This window comes from Crinia signifera, chromosome 5 (assembly GCF_055691185.1).
Source record: "Crinia signifera chromosome 5, ASM5569118v1, whole genome shotgun sequence".
Lineage (NCBI taxonomy): Eukaryota > Metazoa > Chordata > Amphibia > Anura > Myobatrachidae > Crinia > Crinia signifera.
The window spans coordinates 16,514,641-16,534,351 of record NC_139221.1 but is presented as its reverse complement, the minus strand read 5'-3'; the positions used below and the strand labels follow the sequence as shown (position 1 = coordinate 16,534,351).

Here is a 19,711-nt window from a genome sequence, read left to right as displayed (position 1 = left end):
TATTCTACAAAACATTGCATCTACTGACAAAAAAATACAACCATAATTATCCTGCAATTACTGTAACTGCTACAATTTTTTTAACAGGAGACATGAACTTGTTTTTGGATACCGCAAGGCAATTACTGGAAACCAGGAAAGACAGACAGGTCTAATGAAACTATGGTTTCATTTTACATAATTTCACTGAACTGAATCCAGAAGATGCTGAAGTCGTCAAAACAGATATTCCTTTGAATTTGTTATTTTGTAAATGAAACCTAGTTTGCCACCAAGGAAATGTAAAAGTATTACATTTGTATATCATATGTATATAAGTACATATGAATATTTTTTTTTGCTGACTGCTTATTCTAACAAGTTCTCAGGATGAGAAATGAAAAGTGACAAAATAACTGTTGTGAGTTGACAGTGATCGAAAAATCTTGACTGTCTTGTGATATGTAATTGCATACGCTCAAAAAGTTTTAAAAAAGAAATACAGAATGCAAAAATAAAAAGCAGTGTTAGTTTGGGTGTGGATCATAAGGTCGACAATTATTAGGTTGACAATGCCTAGGTTAATTTGAAAAGCTTGACATGCACAAGGTCGAAATGGGATAAGGTTGGACACAAGCAAAAAGTTGACATGGAAAAATGGTCGACACATGACAACAAGAGATTTTCACATTTTGTAGGTATCAATTTGTAGATTACTGTACTATATGTCCAATTCGGACCCGTTCATTCAGGCCCCAATTCGTACCCTTCCCCCATGTTCGGGGTCTGAGCATGAGCAAACAGGAGCAAACGGCTTCAGTGAGTTTCACTCTAGAAAAGGGGGTGGCAGCAGTAGAACACCCAGAGTTTTATAGGTGCCCTTGAAAAAACGCTGCGCATTCCCCTGTTTGAGACAGGCAGCGAATGACACATGATGTCAGGTCCCACCCCCTTTTAGACTGACTTTTATTAGCAAATGGCAGAAAAATCATTTGATGGTGAGTGACCATTGAATGATCTTTTGGCCGTGCAGCCCCATTTGAGGGAATTTGTTGTGTACACATCCCTCCCATGCTAGCGAGGGGCATCCGGAACCAGGGGGCGGGCGTTCAGCTTAGTGGTGTTTACCTGCTTATACATGCAGCATAGCGAAGAGGTCTGAATCAGGCCCTATGTATCCTCGTATGACTCGCTTCACTCGCTGCACTTTGGGCAATGTGTCATGCTTCACTACCGCTGCATTCGGCACAGTTTACTGCCCCAATCGCAGTCCATGTGGATGGTGTCGAATTTTGCCTTAACGACCTTTACTTGTGTCTACATTTTTTCTATGTCAAGCTTTTACATGTTGACCTAATGACTGTGGACCTATCATCCGTATACTGTTAGCTTTTTAGCAAGTACGTATTGCATTTTATATGTAAAAAGATTCCAGTGCTGACCAGAAGTTACTAGTTGTTATAAAATTAAGGGGAATATTGATCACAATGTGAAAATACATATTTTCACATACATTTTGCTACACAGCTCTTATAAGAGACATTCCTGGTGAAGAGCTGGAAGCTTCCTGGTTTAATTCCCAAGCAGCCATTGCTGCATTTCCAGGGTCAGGGGCTGACGGAGAGGACTATTTCTCTGCAAACTAGAAGAACAAAGACTACTCTAGAATAACACCAACTTTGGATGGCATTATCTCATTATAGAAAGCTCCAGAATGTGAAGCATTCTAGAGCTTGGCAAATCCAGACTCTTCAGAACTTCCATAGAAACCTACGGAAGATGTGGCTGCTGCTGCAAATGCAGTCCTTCCAGAGTATATGTATAGGGGGTACCCTAACAAAACATCTTTTGGAAATGTCCTCCAAATGTTCAAACTAATCAATGGCAGCCTCATGTTTTGTCTTACCCTCTCCCTGGACATCTCTGAAATGCCGGCGGTCAGCAACCCAATGGCCAGAAATCCAACAGTGGAATTATGGTGGTTAAAAAGCCGATGGATCTCAGTAAGAACTCTAACCTGAACCACAGTTCTAACCATACCCCATCCTTTCCGCAGGATAACCATAACCATCCCATCCATCTGCCTAAACCTAATCATCTTCTAGTACAGCCTAACCTTAAACCTTCTCCTAGTGCCTAATCCTAGTTCTAAAGGTAACCCTAACCATACTCACCTTGGAATCCATTGGCATTGGGGATGAAACTGTTGCGTTGTCAGGATTGTGACTGTGGGATCTCAATCAAATGGATCATGACTATATTACCCTTACTGGTTCTTACTGGTTCTCCAAGGGACTATCACCTACATCAATATAGACAAGTCTGTGTATACCGCTTCTTAGGTTGGCAATATGGCAATGTTGGTAGTTGACGTTTGGACTAGCATTGGCACAGCAGGCATGACAGGGGCACTGATTGGGCAGTCGATGCTCTCTTACAACAATTGTCATCAGCTTTGCAAGTTTTCTTCCAATGAAACAATTAATCTGACTTCATTTATTACATTTGTTTGTACGGTCCAAGGTTTTCTCCCGATTGTCCAAACACCTATATTAGCTAAATACTGTACCTTATAAAGCACAATCTTAAAAAAAATGAAAATCAATGATCTTTTTATATTCTCTACATCTTTTTGATGGTATATTTTTTCATTTGTGCTTTTGTGAAACATAAATGCAAATACATGTATGCATATTTCCTATATCTATAAATACATACTGTATCTATAGATTGAGAAATGGAAGCTTTACTTTTGAAGGTTTTTGAAAGTAAACTTATGTTTATATATTTTCTCAGCCGAACATCAGACTCCTGTTGTAAGCAGTAGCTATATTTTTTTTCTCCCCTCTCCTGGGAATCCTTCAAAGCTCATAGACTAGCACAGTGCCTCAGCTGTGATGGCTTCTGATGAATTGCCACTGACATGTTTGACACTTGATATGGAACTTTATTGCAAATATTACTTTTGCTTCTTGATTTGAAGCTCAGCTACTTTGAGTACATTGTGCCCATGAGGGTGTTTCTGTATTCTGTGTAGAGCCCAAACTTTGTAATATACACAGCAAATTCCTTTTTTCCTTTGCTAATGTGTCTCCATAATATATAGGATCCTGTATTATTTTGTACAGTGTCGCATCTGGTCCTCTCTTATGCTCCCATAGAATAAATATATTATTATATATATAATGTGCTGTTATTGTGTAATGGTGCTTTTCTTTTACTGGTGAGCTGTTATACATGCAAGTTAATACAGCATTCCTTATCTGTGACTCATAAGGTGCCCATACACACACTGATATTCCCGGTGCGATGTATGCGCGCTCCCGCGGCATCTCATCGCACAGTACAAAAAGTATGTGCTACACATACGTTTTTGTACTGTGTTTTGATCGCATCGCACGCACAACGCATGCAATGTGATGCGATGCTACTTTAGCACGAAACGCACAGCAAAATCGGTGCGTGTATGGGCACCTATAGACTCATATGTTGACTATGAATAAACCCTGGGACCCCGGTTTAAAATGCTATTTATTTATTATATGTTTATTCATTTATTCATTTATTCATGTTTAAAATGTATTGATGTATTATTTAATTATTTACGTATTAAAGTGTTTATTTTATTTTTTGATGGATTTATTATTTATTTATTAATTAACAATTTTCTTGGGCTTTACAAATTGGATACGGTGATCGAAAGAAAACGGGTAGTATACTTCCTATTTGGACATACTGTTTAGCTAAGATTGTCGTAAAGTCTGTGTGGGATGTGTGTAGGTTTACTGATTTATTGAAGCGAGACCAAATCAATAATGGGAATGATTAATTCCATTCATACATATGTAGGCAATGTCTAAACCGCGTGTTAGCCTCGAGAAAGAAATGAGAAGCCATTTAGTACATATGTGTTTAAGGTCATTATAGAGGTCAGAAATTTATGGATTGTTCAAAGACATCTAATGTATTGTGTAAATGTTTTTTCACACAAATGTTGACTATACGCTTACTTGCCCATAAATTGGGAGGTCATCGGGCAAAGGTTAGAATTCATATTGTTTATAATTCTAAGTTACTAAAGTGTCGGAGCCTACTGCAATTGCGAATGCATTTGCGGAATACAAATGTTGAAAATAATGTGTAAAAAGTGTAGGACGTATCGGTAAATTAAGATGTATTTTTTTACGATGTAACCTACAGTAATTTACTGCAGAATTGATAAAAAGGTACAGTGGGCATTTGCTAATGAATATAGTTATGCGTGAAGATGCATTTGTTTTTAGATTTTTGACTGCTGCTATACTGAGAAAAATGAAAGGATCATTATTTATTTATTTGTCTATTTATTTGTTTTAACATTTTGTATTTTTATAAAAGTACATCGAAAATTCAATTTCTGTTTGGCAGGTTGGGAACTGATCAGTATTTGAAAACTTGAATGTTTTAAAAATACAGGAATCAGGGCAAAGCGGGAAAGGAGGAGGCCTCGTGTATAAGGCGTAATTCAGACCTGATCACAGGCAAATGTACAGAGATACAGTAGTTAGATTTTTGTGAGTTATTTTGTTTATGTACTGGGTAAATACTGGCTTTTTTATTTTCAATACACATTTGCCCCACCTTCAGTGCATATAGTTTTGCCCTGCAATCATGTTTGAATTAGGCCCATAGTCTCTATTCAGGCCGCCTCCTCTCTATCCAGAAAAGCAATAGATTTTGAGCATTAGGGTCACTAGCAGACCTTAACGCAGTCCCAGGTTCTTGTCCACCATGCCTTTTCCTATTATTTTTTCTAGTGAGTATGCACAAAACAAGAAGAAAATAAATGAACATCACGGCCTTTTCACAGTAGTTTCTGCAGTTTTGCTGTTGCCAACTCAGGACACCTGTTGTAGCTAAAATAATGTCATAATAGGATGCAAAATAACAATGTAATTAACAAACAAACATAAAATACATTATTAAAAAAGGAATAAAAGAGTCTTGACTTTGATTGGCCAAATAAGGCAAACTTTCTCAGCCTCTACCACTATTATACTTGTTTTATTGAAACTCTTCTCGTAAATTACCTTTTTTGTCTAATAATGTTTTAAACTTAAGTATTGACTACATTAAATTACCATATAGAAAGGAGAGTCTAATAATATGAAATATAAACAATAATGAACCTCATTTTATGCAGTAATGCAAAGCAAGCATTTAATTTTGGAAAGACTAAACATTTGTGATTTTAAATTCTTCAAGGCTGAAGGCCATACTGTACATTATTGGAGGTGCTTCCAAATTAGCTACAGGGGCTGGATGGAAGTAATGAAACTGCTTGTGTTTTTCGATCCCATATGTAGATGTGGCATTGCTATTCTGGTTAATGGGAGGCTTGGGCATCAATGTGTCTCAACCTGCGTTGGGTAGTCTTGTTTGTTTGGTCAAGATCTTCATACGTTTTACCATGGCATCATCTTACAGACAAGCCTTTCTCATCTGCCATGATGAAATGTTTTTTTTTTTTTTTTTTACCTTTATCCCCGTATACAAAACAGACCACAGACAGGAAGCGCATTCATAATATGCAACTATTTGATTTTTAATTATAAAACATTTAAATATGGTGGAATACTGTACTCGAAAGATTACCCTCTGTATCGCATCTAGGTTGTATGATGTTAATATTTTCTTAGTATCCAAAATCTGGAAAAGAAGACACCTGATATTTAAAATGTTCTTCAATCCATTAAGATAATGGATATCATGATAGGCTTTCATCAGGAAGATTGGCGTATTCGATTGCAGGTAGTTTATATATGCAGTATAATTATCAATCATTAGTTCTATCGGCCAAATTCAGACCTCATGACAAGGCTGTGAATTCAATGGCCGGACAATTATCGATCGACTGCCCATGCTTACGGCCCATAGTACGCATGCGCGAGGCCATCCTGCGATAAAATCCTGAAAGTTATTTATCGCTGGTCGTACGCAAGTTGCATAGTTACATATGCCAGAAAAATAAGGGGTCATCTAGCTTTAAATTACTCAGTAAAGTCACTTATATTTAATATAGTGTGTACTCGATAGACAATTCCACACAGTGGAAAAATCATTAGATGTTGAGCAACTTGTGAATAGATTGTAAGCTAATCGCAGGCCGGCGATGTTTTCGCAAGCCGTGCTAAGCAATTGGCATTCTTACACGGATTGGGATTTCACTCTGGCAGAGGGCCTATATACACTTGGAGCCCATGTCAACTTTGTTCCTTAGGTCGTGGCACACCATGGCTAGCCATGGCTATCGTATTGTTCTCAGCAGCAATACAATACATAGAACAATACAGTAGGGGAATAGCATAGTAATCCTATTACTCACCTAATCCAATTAACAGGCTAAATGGGGAGGGCTTCATCTGCACCTATAATATAGCATTAACAAGAAGTTCAAATTATTTGAAAAGTACAAACTTTAGATGCTCCGTAAAACACGGTGAGCGTCATTCATATTGAATACCAAGTGATAAGCAATGATATTTTTCATCCCAAATATAATGTACAACTATAACACAGAAGTATATTAAAAATAAATACACTTATGAAGAATATATTGAAATTGAAAATGGACCACTATACTGTTCATCAGTACAACATGGGTTAATAGTAGCACCATTACACCCCATATGACATAATTACTTCTAATGTACCAATCTATATTATACACCATCATATTGATTAATGGGCGTGCACCAGGGAAGGACGTGATGCATACAGCATTCTGGGGGAAAGGATGCTGGTACCCTGACTGCTGCAAGGACTCCAGAGCTAGAATCCCAACTGCCGGTATCCCAAGCATAAGTATGTGTGTGGGGAGGTGTAGGTTTAGGCACTAGGGAGGAGGTTAGGATTAGGAGTTAGGGTTAGGCCGTGGGTAGGAGGGTTAGGCCGTGGGTAGGAGGGTTAGGCACTTAGAAGGGGAGGTAAGAGTTTGGGTTAGGTGGTAGGATATGGTGGTTAGGCATCAGCAGGGGGGGTAGAGTTAGCCAAAAGCAGGGAGGGAGGGATAGGAAGCAAGGGGCCAGTAAGTATATACATACTTGACCCCTGTTGGAAGTCCCTCCTTTGGGATTCTGGCGTCAGTATTCTGACCTCCAGCATCCACACCACCAGTCATCTGTATTTATCCTGGAATTACTTGAAACAGTATTTGCATACAATCCTAAAAACAACACAGGAAAAGGCACACACATGTATTTTGCACAATTGGACAATTGTGCATTACCAGGGCCATTGGCCCAAAGAGCCAATTACATGTTTGGGCAAGTCCGGCCACAGATACCTGGCCCAGCCACTCGCAGTCTTCTAGCTCTCTATTGTCCTGCCCTGCTGCCCATTTGTAACTTGCTCACATATAGAAGAGTTGTGCTGTGAAGCCAGTTAGTAGTGACCATGCCCCCAGTATTTCCTGGTTGGACAGTGGCTGAATAGCTACAAGCAGCATCTATTGGTAACTAGCATTCACTCTAAGGGCCTGATTCTGGTTCACTTGCAAAAGCAAATTCTTTCTCTCCAATGGACAAAACCATGCTGCACTGCAGATGTAACATGCGCAGTGAGCATTAGATTTGGTTGAGTTATTTTGTTTTTGTGCAGGGTAAATACTGGCTGCTCTATTTTTACACTGTAATATAGATATCAGTTTCAAGTACAAACCCAACCCAAATCTAACTCTCTCTGCACATGTTACATCTGCCCCCATGCAGTGCACATGGTTTTGTCCATACAAGAGAGAATTTGCTTTTGCTTGTGAACTAGAATCAGGCCCTAAGTGCGCTCCCATCCGGAGCAATGCGTGCATTAATATCCCTTACATGGCTCCATACTGATGCAATGAAGTGAATGTGGAATACTAAATCCCCTGTAACCTGACTGTTTGAGTGCTGGCATTTTCTAGCCTTGGTGATCAAGGCGCCTGAGTGACACCACCCTTAGGCTATTCGAAAGATAGTTCCGGTAAACAAGTGCTTCTTAGAATTATTCTTTCCCCAAGACCTGTCACACATGTGATTAAACAGCTGCTGAAAAGGTTTTTCAATTCTACAGTATATATAACTTTGCAGGCAGCATTTTTAATGGCAACATAAAAACAGCTTTTCCTATAGTAGCTGATTTCTGCTGCTGGAAAAGTTCTTGTGTGACACCAATACAATAAATTACTGGTGCGTTGACCATAAACCTTAGCTTTCTTTTTTGTAATACTGATGTACTGAATGAAATCCTTTTATGTTCTTGTGTTTTATCATGGACTGGGAGCAAGCAATTACCTCTATGACATAACTGGATATGTGAGGGTAATGACATCAAGGGCTTTAAGAAAGAATCAAAGTGCAACACTGAAATAGTTGATGAACTGCTCGCTGTCCTTCCATTATTGGAATGTATGGATGCTGGAAGTAGGCAATGGTAGATATTTTGCTTTTCATTGTGAAGTGACTCTGGAGACGTAGGGCTGTTTCACACGCTCCGGCTGACGCTGGGCAGCGAAACTCCGCACGGCTGACAAGCCATGCCGTACACAGTAGTTAACAATGGACAGGATAGTGTCCATTCACACGGACGGTCACCACCCGGCTAGCCGGATTGCAGCCGGATGTCACCACTGGGAAGGACAGCAGCCAGGCTGTGGTCATCCCAACCATTGTAAACTTTTGTGTATGGCACATCTTCTTGGCCATGCAGGGTTTCGGCCTGGCATCAGCCGAAGCATGTGAAACAGCCCTTAGGGGTACATTTACTAAGATCACTATTCTATTGAAGATGGGATGTTGCCCATAGCTACCAATTAGATTGTAGCTATTATCTTCTAAAAGGTGCTAAATAAATAGTAGAGAAAATCTACTGAGATACTGTAGATCTACTTCACGTGGGATGTTGCTCTGGCCAATGTTGCTCTAACCAATCAGAATCTATTTGTTATTTATTTAGCACCTTTGAGAGGATAATAGACAGTATCTGACTGGTTGCCAATAGCCACATCCCATCTTCAATAGAACTCCCATCTTAATAACCCCCCTCCCCCCTCTCCGTAGAATCTGATTGATCTATATGGCCAAGATCCCATCTTCAATAGAACTTCCATCTTAGCAAATTAACCCTTAGATCACATCAATCAGAGGCTTATTGACCACACACTCTTTTAGGGGTATGCCCAAACGATATTTCAAATTGCTAGTGTGAGGCAGACACAAAAGACATGGAAGGGCTCTTCAAGAGTCAGGGACGAATTCGGACTGTTTGCTTGGCTGAAAATGTGCACATTGGCCAATTATCGATACACTATGAATATGTACTAAAAGGCCTTCCTTAGATGAAATTCGCTACTCTTTCTTTTTTTGAAAAACTTTTTATTGAATAAATGTGTTGTACAATACTTGTTATGCAAATTGTCTACATGTTCACATCTTAATTGTCTGCATCTATCTTTTACATTTACATTGTGAACCAAAGAAAATTATTTCCTATTATACAATTCTGCTATTATATGTTTCAATGCATGTAAAACAATACATATTTATTTTGTAGAACCAATATTATATATATATATATATATATATATATATATATATATATATATATATATATATATAATTATTAATGAAGTAACTTCTGCACTCCTACCCATACCTAGGGCATCCTAATGTAAAGCATCACAGGTGAAAGGGTGGATCACCTTCCAACACCCGTGTAATATACCATAAAGTATTGTTTATGGGGTTGATAGTGTTGCTATAGTATATAACTTTCCCCACATACCAAAGAACTTTTCCACTTTTTATCCTTCTTCAACATCACTTCCTGCTACTATCTCTGTATGCACATGTTCGCAAGGTCATTGACAGGAAGTATACATCTGGGGATGGAGACCAGCCTTTAAGGTGCATATGCTCTGTACAATTTTTTTGACCAACTTTTTTGACCAATGTGTTCATTTCAGCTGTTCTGAACGAAATTGGTCAACATATCTTTCAGTGCATTTGCGATGAATGATGAATGATGATGCGCATACCCGCCAATTGTTTATCAAGATTATTCGTCAACTGTGCATGCAGCTCAATTTGGATATTTTTCAAAAAAAGTCTATAAACTGGAGCTAGAGCTTTCGTTTGTCGTCAATATCTTTCAACATATTTCGTCCAGGACATTGGGTTCAAGGGAAATGTCTTTCAATGAAATTGGCCAAAAGAAATTGTACAGTGTGTATGCACCTTTAGTGAGTTGCTAAGAAAAACGCTAGGCGTGCCAGAAAAAAATGCTGAAAGTGTCAGTGAAAATGCAGGTATACCCAAGTATTTTAGGGGAGGGGGGGATGTGTAGTCAGTAACAGGCCAGTTATGCCTTTTTTCCCATTCTGTGGGGTATGCCAGGTGTGGCCAGTAGTATATGAACTTGGTTACACTGGGAAAGAAAAGTAGTTTATGCACCAGGGTAACATCAGGAGAGAAAGGTAGTATTTGCACATGAGATACACTAGGAGAGAGCAGAGGTATATGTTTCTAGGTTACACATATGTGCCTGGGTTATAGAGGGTCATATTTTATTATTCATAAACTGATAAAACTGTAACATTCAAATTCATGAATAATTTTATTGGATCAATTACCAATCGCTGATGTAAAAAAAAAAAATTACAAATTGAAGAATTATTTTTGTGCAAAATTACTAACTCACCTACACCCAGATGTCAATCAGCTACTGGCTAACATGGGCATCCAGATTCCAGATGCAGCAGGGGAAGAAGGAATATAGACAATCTCATTGTCCAGTTCATTGCCCAATCTGAAAATCTAATAAAGCAATGGGTTCCAGGTAACAAATTGCTGGCCCACCTCCACAGTAACAGAAATTCAGTGCCAAAGCCGCTTCTTCTTCAGGTTGAGCCCCGTACTCTAGCCCTGAAAGTTCGTGCAGTGCCAGGCTCTGTAGTCCCTGGGTGCATTATCCGTGAACATGATGTAATGCTGCCTTGTAAAAAAGATGTGCACAAGGCAGTTGCTGACATATACAGTCTATGTCCAGCTGCAGTATGGTGATGCTACATGGTGGCATACCTAACCTAATGCTAAGGTGGCACTGCATATGGTCTGTAAGATTGTTAGAGCCGCAGCGGGTCTAAGTGCCCAAAGGCTCTATGACATTTGTCAATATGTCCAACATGCTCTCCGTTAAAAAATAAAAAGCCAGAAATTAGTGCTCATCCCCTCTGATACACCAGAGAACAGTAGTATATGTTCCTGTGTTACACCCGGAGAGAACAGTAGTATATGTGCCTGGGTTACACCAGGAGAAAACACCAGTATATGTTTGTGTGTTACACCAGGAGAGAACAATAGTATATGTGACTGGGTTACACTGGGAGAGAACAGTAGTATATGTGCCTGGGTTACATCGGGAGAGAACAGTAGTATATGTGCCTGGGTTACACCGGGAGAGAGCAGTAGTATATGTGCCTGGGTTACACCAGGAGAAAACAGTAGTATACGTTCCTGTGTTACATCGGGATAGAGCAGTAGTATATGTTCCTGTGTTACACCGGGAGAGAGCAGTAGTATATGTGACTGGGTTACACCAGAAGACAGCAGTAGTATATGTGCCTGGGTTTTGCCAGGACAGAACAGTAGTGTATGTGTCTGGGTTACACCAGGAGAGAACAGTAGTATATGATACTGGCTACACCAGGAGACATTAGTAGTATATGTATCTGATTTATTCCAGTAGAGAAAAGCATTATACTGTATATGCCTGGGTTACTGTGTTATGGGAACAGCTATGTAGGAATGTTTGTGTATATGCACAGTATGAAAACATAACTTTGGGGGATAATGCAAATTGCATTTACCTCCAACTCTACATGATTATGTACTGTTAAATGAGATTTGTTCACATCAGTTGTTACATTTCTTTTACATTTTAATGACAGTATACAAAAAACTCTTAAACAACAATACAGTTACATCGATAATGCTTTATTGAAGTTGACGATCGATATTAAAAGTTGAATTTAGAATTGTTGAGCTGTCAGTATGGGCTATCTATATCCCCGATGAATGTTTTCATTCACTGAAATGTAGAACTATGCTCTGTAGCATTTCATTATTTGAATGATGCCGGTATGTACTGTAGATGGGGGTATATATTATTAAGACCACTTATATTGTGTAAGTGCAAGCTCCAAGCTGCAGTGACAGAAATAACATCATGGCACTTTAGGACTACTTGCAAAAGAGTTACAGAATATTATATTCAATGTTTCTGACCTATACAGAGTCCTGTCATCAGGAAGAAAGATGAGCGGGCTATGTGTAGCCCAGAAATGTTGAACTTAACTTGGTCTTAACTATCTGCTTCGTACTGGTTATGTATATACTCAGAGTCTGCAGCACTTATACTGTAAGTATGTAAATGAGACATTAATATTCTAAGACAAACACAGTGAATATTATTGTTTGATCTTTCTCCAGGTTATCCGGGATGAATGTGCCACCTCCAGTAGTCAGCAACAAGCACTGGTTAAGGATCCATTTTGTTACTGATGGCAATCATCGATACAGAGGATTCAGCGCTCAGTATCAAGGTATGTAAATCATATGCATTTGCACTCAGCTTATTTCTCGAATACAAACACATTATAGTAACATACAGTAAAATGATAAACTAAAAATTATAGTTCCAGGCACTGCTTTTTTAAACACAGCATCAAAATACAAAAAGTATAAATATAAAGAACTTTCTTTAATAATTTGTCTTCTGCATCAGAGTGGTGTGTATCCTGCTCTTGGACTCCCTCTGTATTGATGATGATGATGATGTTGATGGTGATAATCATTTTGATTGTTATTATTATTGTAATTTTATTAAGATCGTTCTTGTACAATTTTTATTTCTATGACAGTAGTATGATAGTTTAACAAATTACATTAGTGTCCTAAGAAAATATTATCTGAGATAAAATTGCCTATTCTATTTGGAAAAGTTATCTAGATCACTTTCAGTTGATTGAAAGTGAACCAGGTAAAGGACCGGTATCTAGAATATTTTAATATCTGATGGTATAAGATCACATGATGCAAGGGAGTCCAATGGAGGAGCCAGCACCATTCTGTAAATCTGGGGAAGTACTAAAATCAGTTTTGCTGCTATTTGGACTTGAGATGGAAATAAATATATGATTTTATTTGCTACATATATTATTGTTTTTATTTTCCCTGAAACTCATTTAATGACATAAAGGCAGTTTTATGAAAAGTTTTTTTTTATTTAAAAAAAAAAAAATTAAAGAGAAGAACATTAAAATCGCTTTTCAGTTTTGACCATCACTGGAAAACATTTTACCTGTGACATGAATAAACAATAATGAATTGTAGTAAAATATTAAATAAAAATTACTTAAGAGAGAGAAAATTATTTTAAGAATATGTTTGATCAAGCACAGTAACCATTATTGGATTTTTTTTTCAATATCCTATGGATTTTTTTTGAGATATTCCATTAGTCATTGGTTACTGTTTTCCAGATACCCATCTTTCATGTGGCTTGTTATTCAACAATGTTATATTTTGTGTAATGTGAATTTAATTTTATTGTATTGTTTTTTACTTAAAACAAATACTTTTTAAGATGCAATTCTGAAGCTAGTAAAGTACTGTAGGAATCATAACGATCATTATTAAGAGGTACACAGGAATTAATTCAAAACAACTGAGATATAATTACACATCCCAATACTAATGACACATTCTATTCAACTAGACACTTTTCTGTTTCTATTACTTATGAGTGCTAGAAAACATTTGAAATTTATATGAATTGGCCAAAAAAATATGCAACAGTAATTTTTGCAACTTTTTGCTTTGTACACAGCGAATGATTCGCTTAATATTTTTATATCAGCTTAGAAAATAGAACTTAGAACTGCTGCATTTTTAAGGAATAATATACCAAAAAACATCATATTATCCTATCTAGTGTACCAGGTAAGACTAGATTATAAATCATTTAGAGATGAAAATCTTTAGTATAAGAAAAGATGTAATCAGCAAATAGTTGGTATTATGCTATTAAGGTAATGTTGTCTAATGCTGATGTATCTGCAGTGTCTCTAGACTGTAGTGGATAGCATAATCTTAAGTAAGTTAAAACAACTTAGTTTGATTCATATATTTTTTTAGGTATACTATTTTACATATATCTGTTTATGTGATATATTTAAAGACTAAAATCCGTTCTCTTGCAAATATTTTATTTGGTACTTGTGTAATATCACGGCGCCCGTTACGTAGTTAGCGTAGCGTCCCTGTCAGGATCAGCGTAGTGTGTCCACGGCCAGCGTAGTCGGCATATCTGTCAGATTCGCATAGTGTTCCCGTGGCCAGCGTAGTTAGCGTAAATGTCAGATTCTGAGTCGTGTTCCTGTGGCCAGTGTAGTCAGCGTCCCTGTCCGATTCGGCGTAGTGTTCCTGCGGCCAGCGTATAGGCGTGTACTTTGTTAAGTTGCTTTTTTCTTCTTTATTATTAACTAAAATCAAGTTACCAGTTAACACATGTCATCATTACTGTCTCAGATGTATGATATGGCAGGTGTGAATGTGTTCCTGAAACCCCCCCACTATCCACGCCAGCCCGAAGCGTGGCAAGCACAGAAATCGTTACGCATCCTCCCGACCTGTTCATACCCCCACTATCCATGTTGGCGATAAAGTGTGGCGAGCTCAGCGAGCCACCGAGCCCGAAGCGTGGCGAGCTCAGCCACACTTTATAAAATCAACTCCATGCTGAGGTATATAGTTGGGGTATGAACAGGTCGTGAGGACGTGTAACGTGTCCCCTCGTGGGGCGCACTGCGCTCGCCACACTTCGGGCTGGCGTTTGGTAGTGGGGTTTTGAAATGGAGGCATTTGCCACATTAATTCCAAACTGATGGACAATAAGTGAAAAGCGGTATCCTTTCTCAGTACTAAGTACTTAAACACACTTAAATACACCAGGTATAATATCCTGTAAACCCTTCTGCTTATTAGGAATAAGTACATGAAACTTGGTATAAATTCGCATGCCAATCCTTTCTCAGTACTAAAGTACGCAAAACTTGGTATAAATTTGCATGCCGCAGGGAGGCGAGGAATGGCGGCAGGCAGGGAGATGGAAGCCTCCCTGCCTGCGAAGGAGGAGGAGTAGGAGGACTCTCGGGGACACAGGCATCACAAGCTGCCCCCTGGGTAGAGCTGGCAGGGGCTCTACGCTGACTATGCTAGGTAGCCATTGGCAGGCGCGGTACCCTGACTATGCTAGGTAGCCATTGGGCTACTCTGACAACGTAGCTTAGCCTACGCTGAAAACGTAGCGTAGCAGGGTGCCGTGATATGACACAAGTACCTTTTATTTTAAATACTGTATTAATAATGCATTCAAATGAGTAATATAATTTCCAAACAAACTGTAATTATCTATTACAGTTAGATTAAGTGGTACATGTGTACTTTCACGGCTCCCACGATGTGCATCGTACAGGGAAAAATCGCATTGCATGTGATCGCATGAGATCGCATGCGATCGCATGAGATCGCATGCGATCTGATGCGATGCGATGTCATTTTTCACAGAAATTATGGACATGAGTTGAAATCATGTAAAATGCACCCCAAATGTCAATTTTCACACTGTACCACCCCCACTATCAACGCCAACCCGAAGCGTGTCGAGCGCAGCGAGCCCGCGAGGGGCGGCGGTACGCGTCCTACGACCTTTTCATACCCCCACTATCCACGTCGGCGTGGAGTTGAGAATAGAAAGTGCGGCGAGCGCAGCGAGCCACCGAGCCTGAAGTGTGGCGAGCGCAGCGAGCCCCGCGAGGGGACACGGATACCTGTGAAGCCCGCGAGGGGACACGGATACCTGTGAAGCCCGCGAGGGGACACGGATACCTGTGAAGGTATCCGCGTCCCCTCGCGGGGCTCGGTGGCTGGCTGTGCTCGCCACATTTTCTATTCTCAACTCCACGCCGACGTGGATAGTGAGGGTATGAAAAGGTCGTAGGACGCGTACCGCCGCCCCTCGCGAGCTCGCTGCGCTCTCCACGCTTTGGGTGCGCGTTGATAGTGGGGGTGGTACAGTGTGAAAAATGACATTTGGGGTGCATTTTACATGATGTCAACTCATGTCCATAATTTCTGTGAAAAATGACATCGCATCGCATCAGATCACATGCGATCTCATGCGATCACATGCAATGCGATCGCATGCGATTTAAGCAAAAATGCATCGCATGCCACTACATATCTCTAACTAATATGAATTCCTTAATTACAAAAAAGTTAAACATTCATTTCAGATAGTGATTTTACCATATGCTAAAACTATTAAAAGCAGGTCAAAAACACTGCATACCAAGTATACATGCCATATGACTAAGTTTAAGAAATCATTAATCAGTTCATTGAATTTTCAAATCTAGTAAAATTGTAACTGAAAACACAGTTTTAAGTTTTTATGTTTTTATGGAGTTACTCATCACATTTATTAGAAAAAAGATCCATATATCAGATTTTTACCAACCAATTTTATTTTTTGATTGGAAATTACGTTTTTAAGATACATTTTCAGTACAATTTTTTTTTATTTGAAAATAAAATCTTACTGTTTTTAGAACAAAGTGACATAGAGCTGTGTAAAAAAGGTTTTAGAATTTCAAATTTGTAGGTAATAGGACTGAGTAAATGTTCTCTTATTTTTTTATGTTCCTACTTCCTACATAGTATTTTAGTGGGTTACAAATATTTAGAATTCCATTTTACTTTCTGTGTGTCACTAAAAGAAAGGATTTTTGCTTACGTGTCAGAGATCATTGTGACATTTTCCATGGCTGAATAAGCAACACACCGAATCTGTGTTGCAGAAATGTAAATACCGTTTTTAGTGAAATTTTAGCATATTTTGCCTTAGGAAAGTCATTAGCAGTTAGCAGAATGTGTATAACTCTGCTAGGCGCATTGTACAGTTACTGTTATGTTAGCATGAAAAACACTGAAAAGATTTATGTAATAGTCAGTGAATTTTAAATATTTTAAGCCTAAATCCATGCTCAGAGGACAGCAACTTCTAGAAAGGGAAAATATGTAAATAAGTAACACTTGGCAATTTAGATGTATTGTTTATCTTTATGATAAAGAGGGAATCAGCAGGTGCCTCTCTTGAGATCGCATTGCAATTTCGCAATGGTTAGAAGACTGAAATGAACACATTGGCATAAATATGAATCTTTTTCTTGTAATAAATTAGTTACTGTGCTTCTTTTCTAAATTTGTCCAAAAACAAAATAAATAAATATATGTACAGTATATATATATATATATATATATATATATATATATATATATATATATATATATATACATATATATATATATATATATATATATATATATATATATATCAAGAGAATATAGGCGGCACTCACAGGCTCATTGTAGATTAAAAATCCTTTATTCTGGTGGAGTGCCGCCTATATTCTCTTGCCGTACATTGGACCCGTGAGGCCATTGGAAGGCACCACAGCAAGTATTCTTCATCAGCATTTTGTACAAGCTGAGTGCCGGGTGGTTGCTGTATGTATATATATATATATATATATATATATATATATATATATATATATATATATATATACGTCGTGGGTCTGGCACTCCTAATGATGTCCATGATAGCCCGGGTGCCCTCACAAAGTCAATAACATACAGATGCTTCAGTTCTTTACTGAACTTTTTTCAAGTGTACCTTTAAAAAAGTTCAGTAAAGAACTGAAATGTTGTGAAACCCGTTGTTCAGAATCTTCATTACTACCAGGAGTGCCGCACCATCGCATCTGTATATATATATATATATATATATATATATATATATATATATATATATATATATAGTAGAAGGACACTTGGCACTCAGGGTGAAACTTGTTGAAGGTTGATATGCCGAGGTGCCTTCCAAGCAATTAACAAGCATAAGTAGAACGGCGGCATTTCTGATGACGGTTTTTCAAAATAAAACCGAAACATTGAAATCCAGTTAGAGCTTTTGTCTCTTTATATCTGCTTGAAAGACCCTGAGTTTCGCCGTTCTACTTATGCATATATATATATATATATATATATATATATATATATAGTTGCAAGAGCAAAGATGTAGCACACTATATTTTGCTATATATAGGCTGCTGGAAGCATGTACTAGTATAATAATATTTCAGTTATACTAAATTTGAAAATAAAGTATGCTCAATTTTGAAATACCTCCATAACCCTAGCCTATGCAAATAGGGGTAATGCACCATTGTACGCATTTCAAGTGCATCTCTTTTTGGGACTAAATTGGTGTAATAGGATTATACTGGACGGTTATCACATAGACAAAGTTCAGTGACATTATTGCAGAATAAAAATACCTGTAAGGCTGGTACAAGGGATGATGATGGGGGATACCAAACCCCATCACTAAATATGGGAAAATATATCCACTTAGTTGAATGCATGTGCAGGCACTTATAATAAAAACTGTGCCAGTGCCACTGTGCTCTAAATCATTCCCCTTATACTGTCAGGATCATTTCAGTTTCACTTACTGTAAGTTGACTTACGTCATGAAATCTTAATTGTTCTTATAGGAAGATATAGATGAGCACATTGCACCCTATTCATTTTACACTATACTAGATCAAATGTTGAGGTCATAAAAAGCCACCAAACATGAAACATAAAATAATTATAATAATCATCATCATCAAAACAGAATCAAATATGAACATATACATGCAAGTATTGTAATACAAAACGTACATTCTCAATGCATCTAGGTGCATTGAAAATGTAAGTTTTCAGTGCTACCGACGAGTAACGTACCATCGTTTTCTTTAAATTGTGCGTCTCATTTTCATTGTAAATGCAGCAAAACACTACTCAAAGTGCACTAGAGATAATGAGCTGTGATGTAACTGCATGGGATTAGTTTTGCAGATGAAGCACAACTGAACTTGGCTTAAGAAAAAGCAGCTACATCATTTACAGATTCACACCCATTCACACACAGAAGTACAAATGTTGTGCATCAAATTGATAACTGCAAACAGGGGCAGTGCTACGGTAATCCATACCCATAGAGGTAGTGCCACACATAATGCACAGACTTGTAGTGCCAAACAAAAAACCCACAGCCATAATGTCCCTCACACTTCCCTTCCACAGTAGCGGGATCATGAGCATTTTGCATAAGGGATTTTTATGGTTTTTGTATATTTTTTTAACATACTTACCTGGTCCCCCCAATGGTCCCCCGGTGTCCAGGGCATCCCCCGGCATCCACGGCGGCCTTCCGGATCTTGTTCAGCGGTACCATGGGTGCATTGCTAGAGTTTGCAGGCGCACCGGTGACACCACCGGCACGTCCGCACACCCACGCAATGCAATCCTGGGACCGTTGTGATTTCAGCCGCCTGGCAGCCGTGACCTCACTAGGGACCCCCAAAACACAGAAGCTTTGGTGATGGCTTAGGTGATTATTCATACATATTCATATTATTCAAATATCTACCCAAGATTTCTGAATTCTGTTGCCATATAGGTTTTATATCTTGTCACTTGTATCATTCAGCATGCTAGGGGAAACAAAGTATGTTTTCTAGATGAAAGTTACCCCACCCTTGTGA

The 19,711-nt window shown here is 38.4% G+C and overlaps 1 protein-coding gene across 6 annotated transcripts in view; it reads left to right on the top strand.

Annotated features, from left to right (window-relative positions):
* Positions 1-19,711, top strand: part of CSMD3 (CUB and Sushi multiple domains 3) — a 969,186-nt gene that overhangs the window by 312,201 nt on the left and 637,274 nt on the right. For all 6 annotated transcript variants that reach the window (XM_083186712.1, XM_083186713.1, XM_083186711.1 and 3 more), the window contains exon 6: positions 12,483-12,595. In XM_083186712.1, coding sequence (XP_083042838.1) covers positions 12,483-12,595 — 113 coding nt within the window. The remainder of the gene's footprint in view (positions 1-12,482; positions 12,596-19,711) is intronic.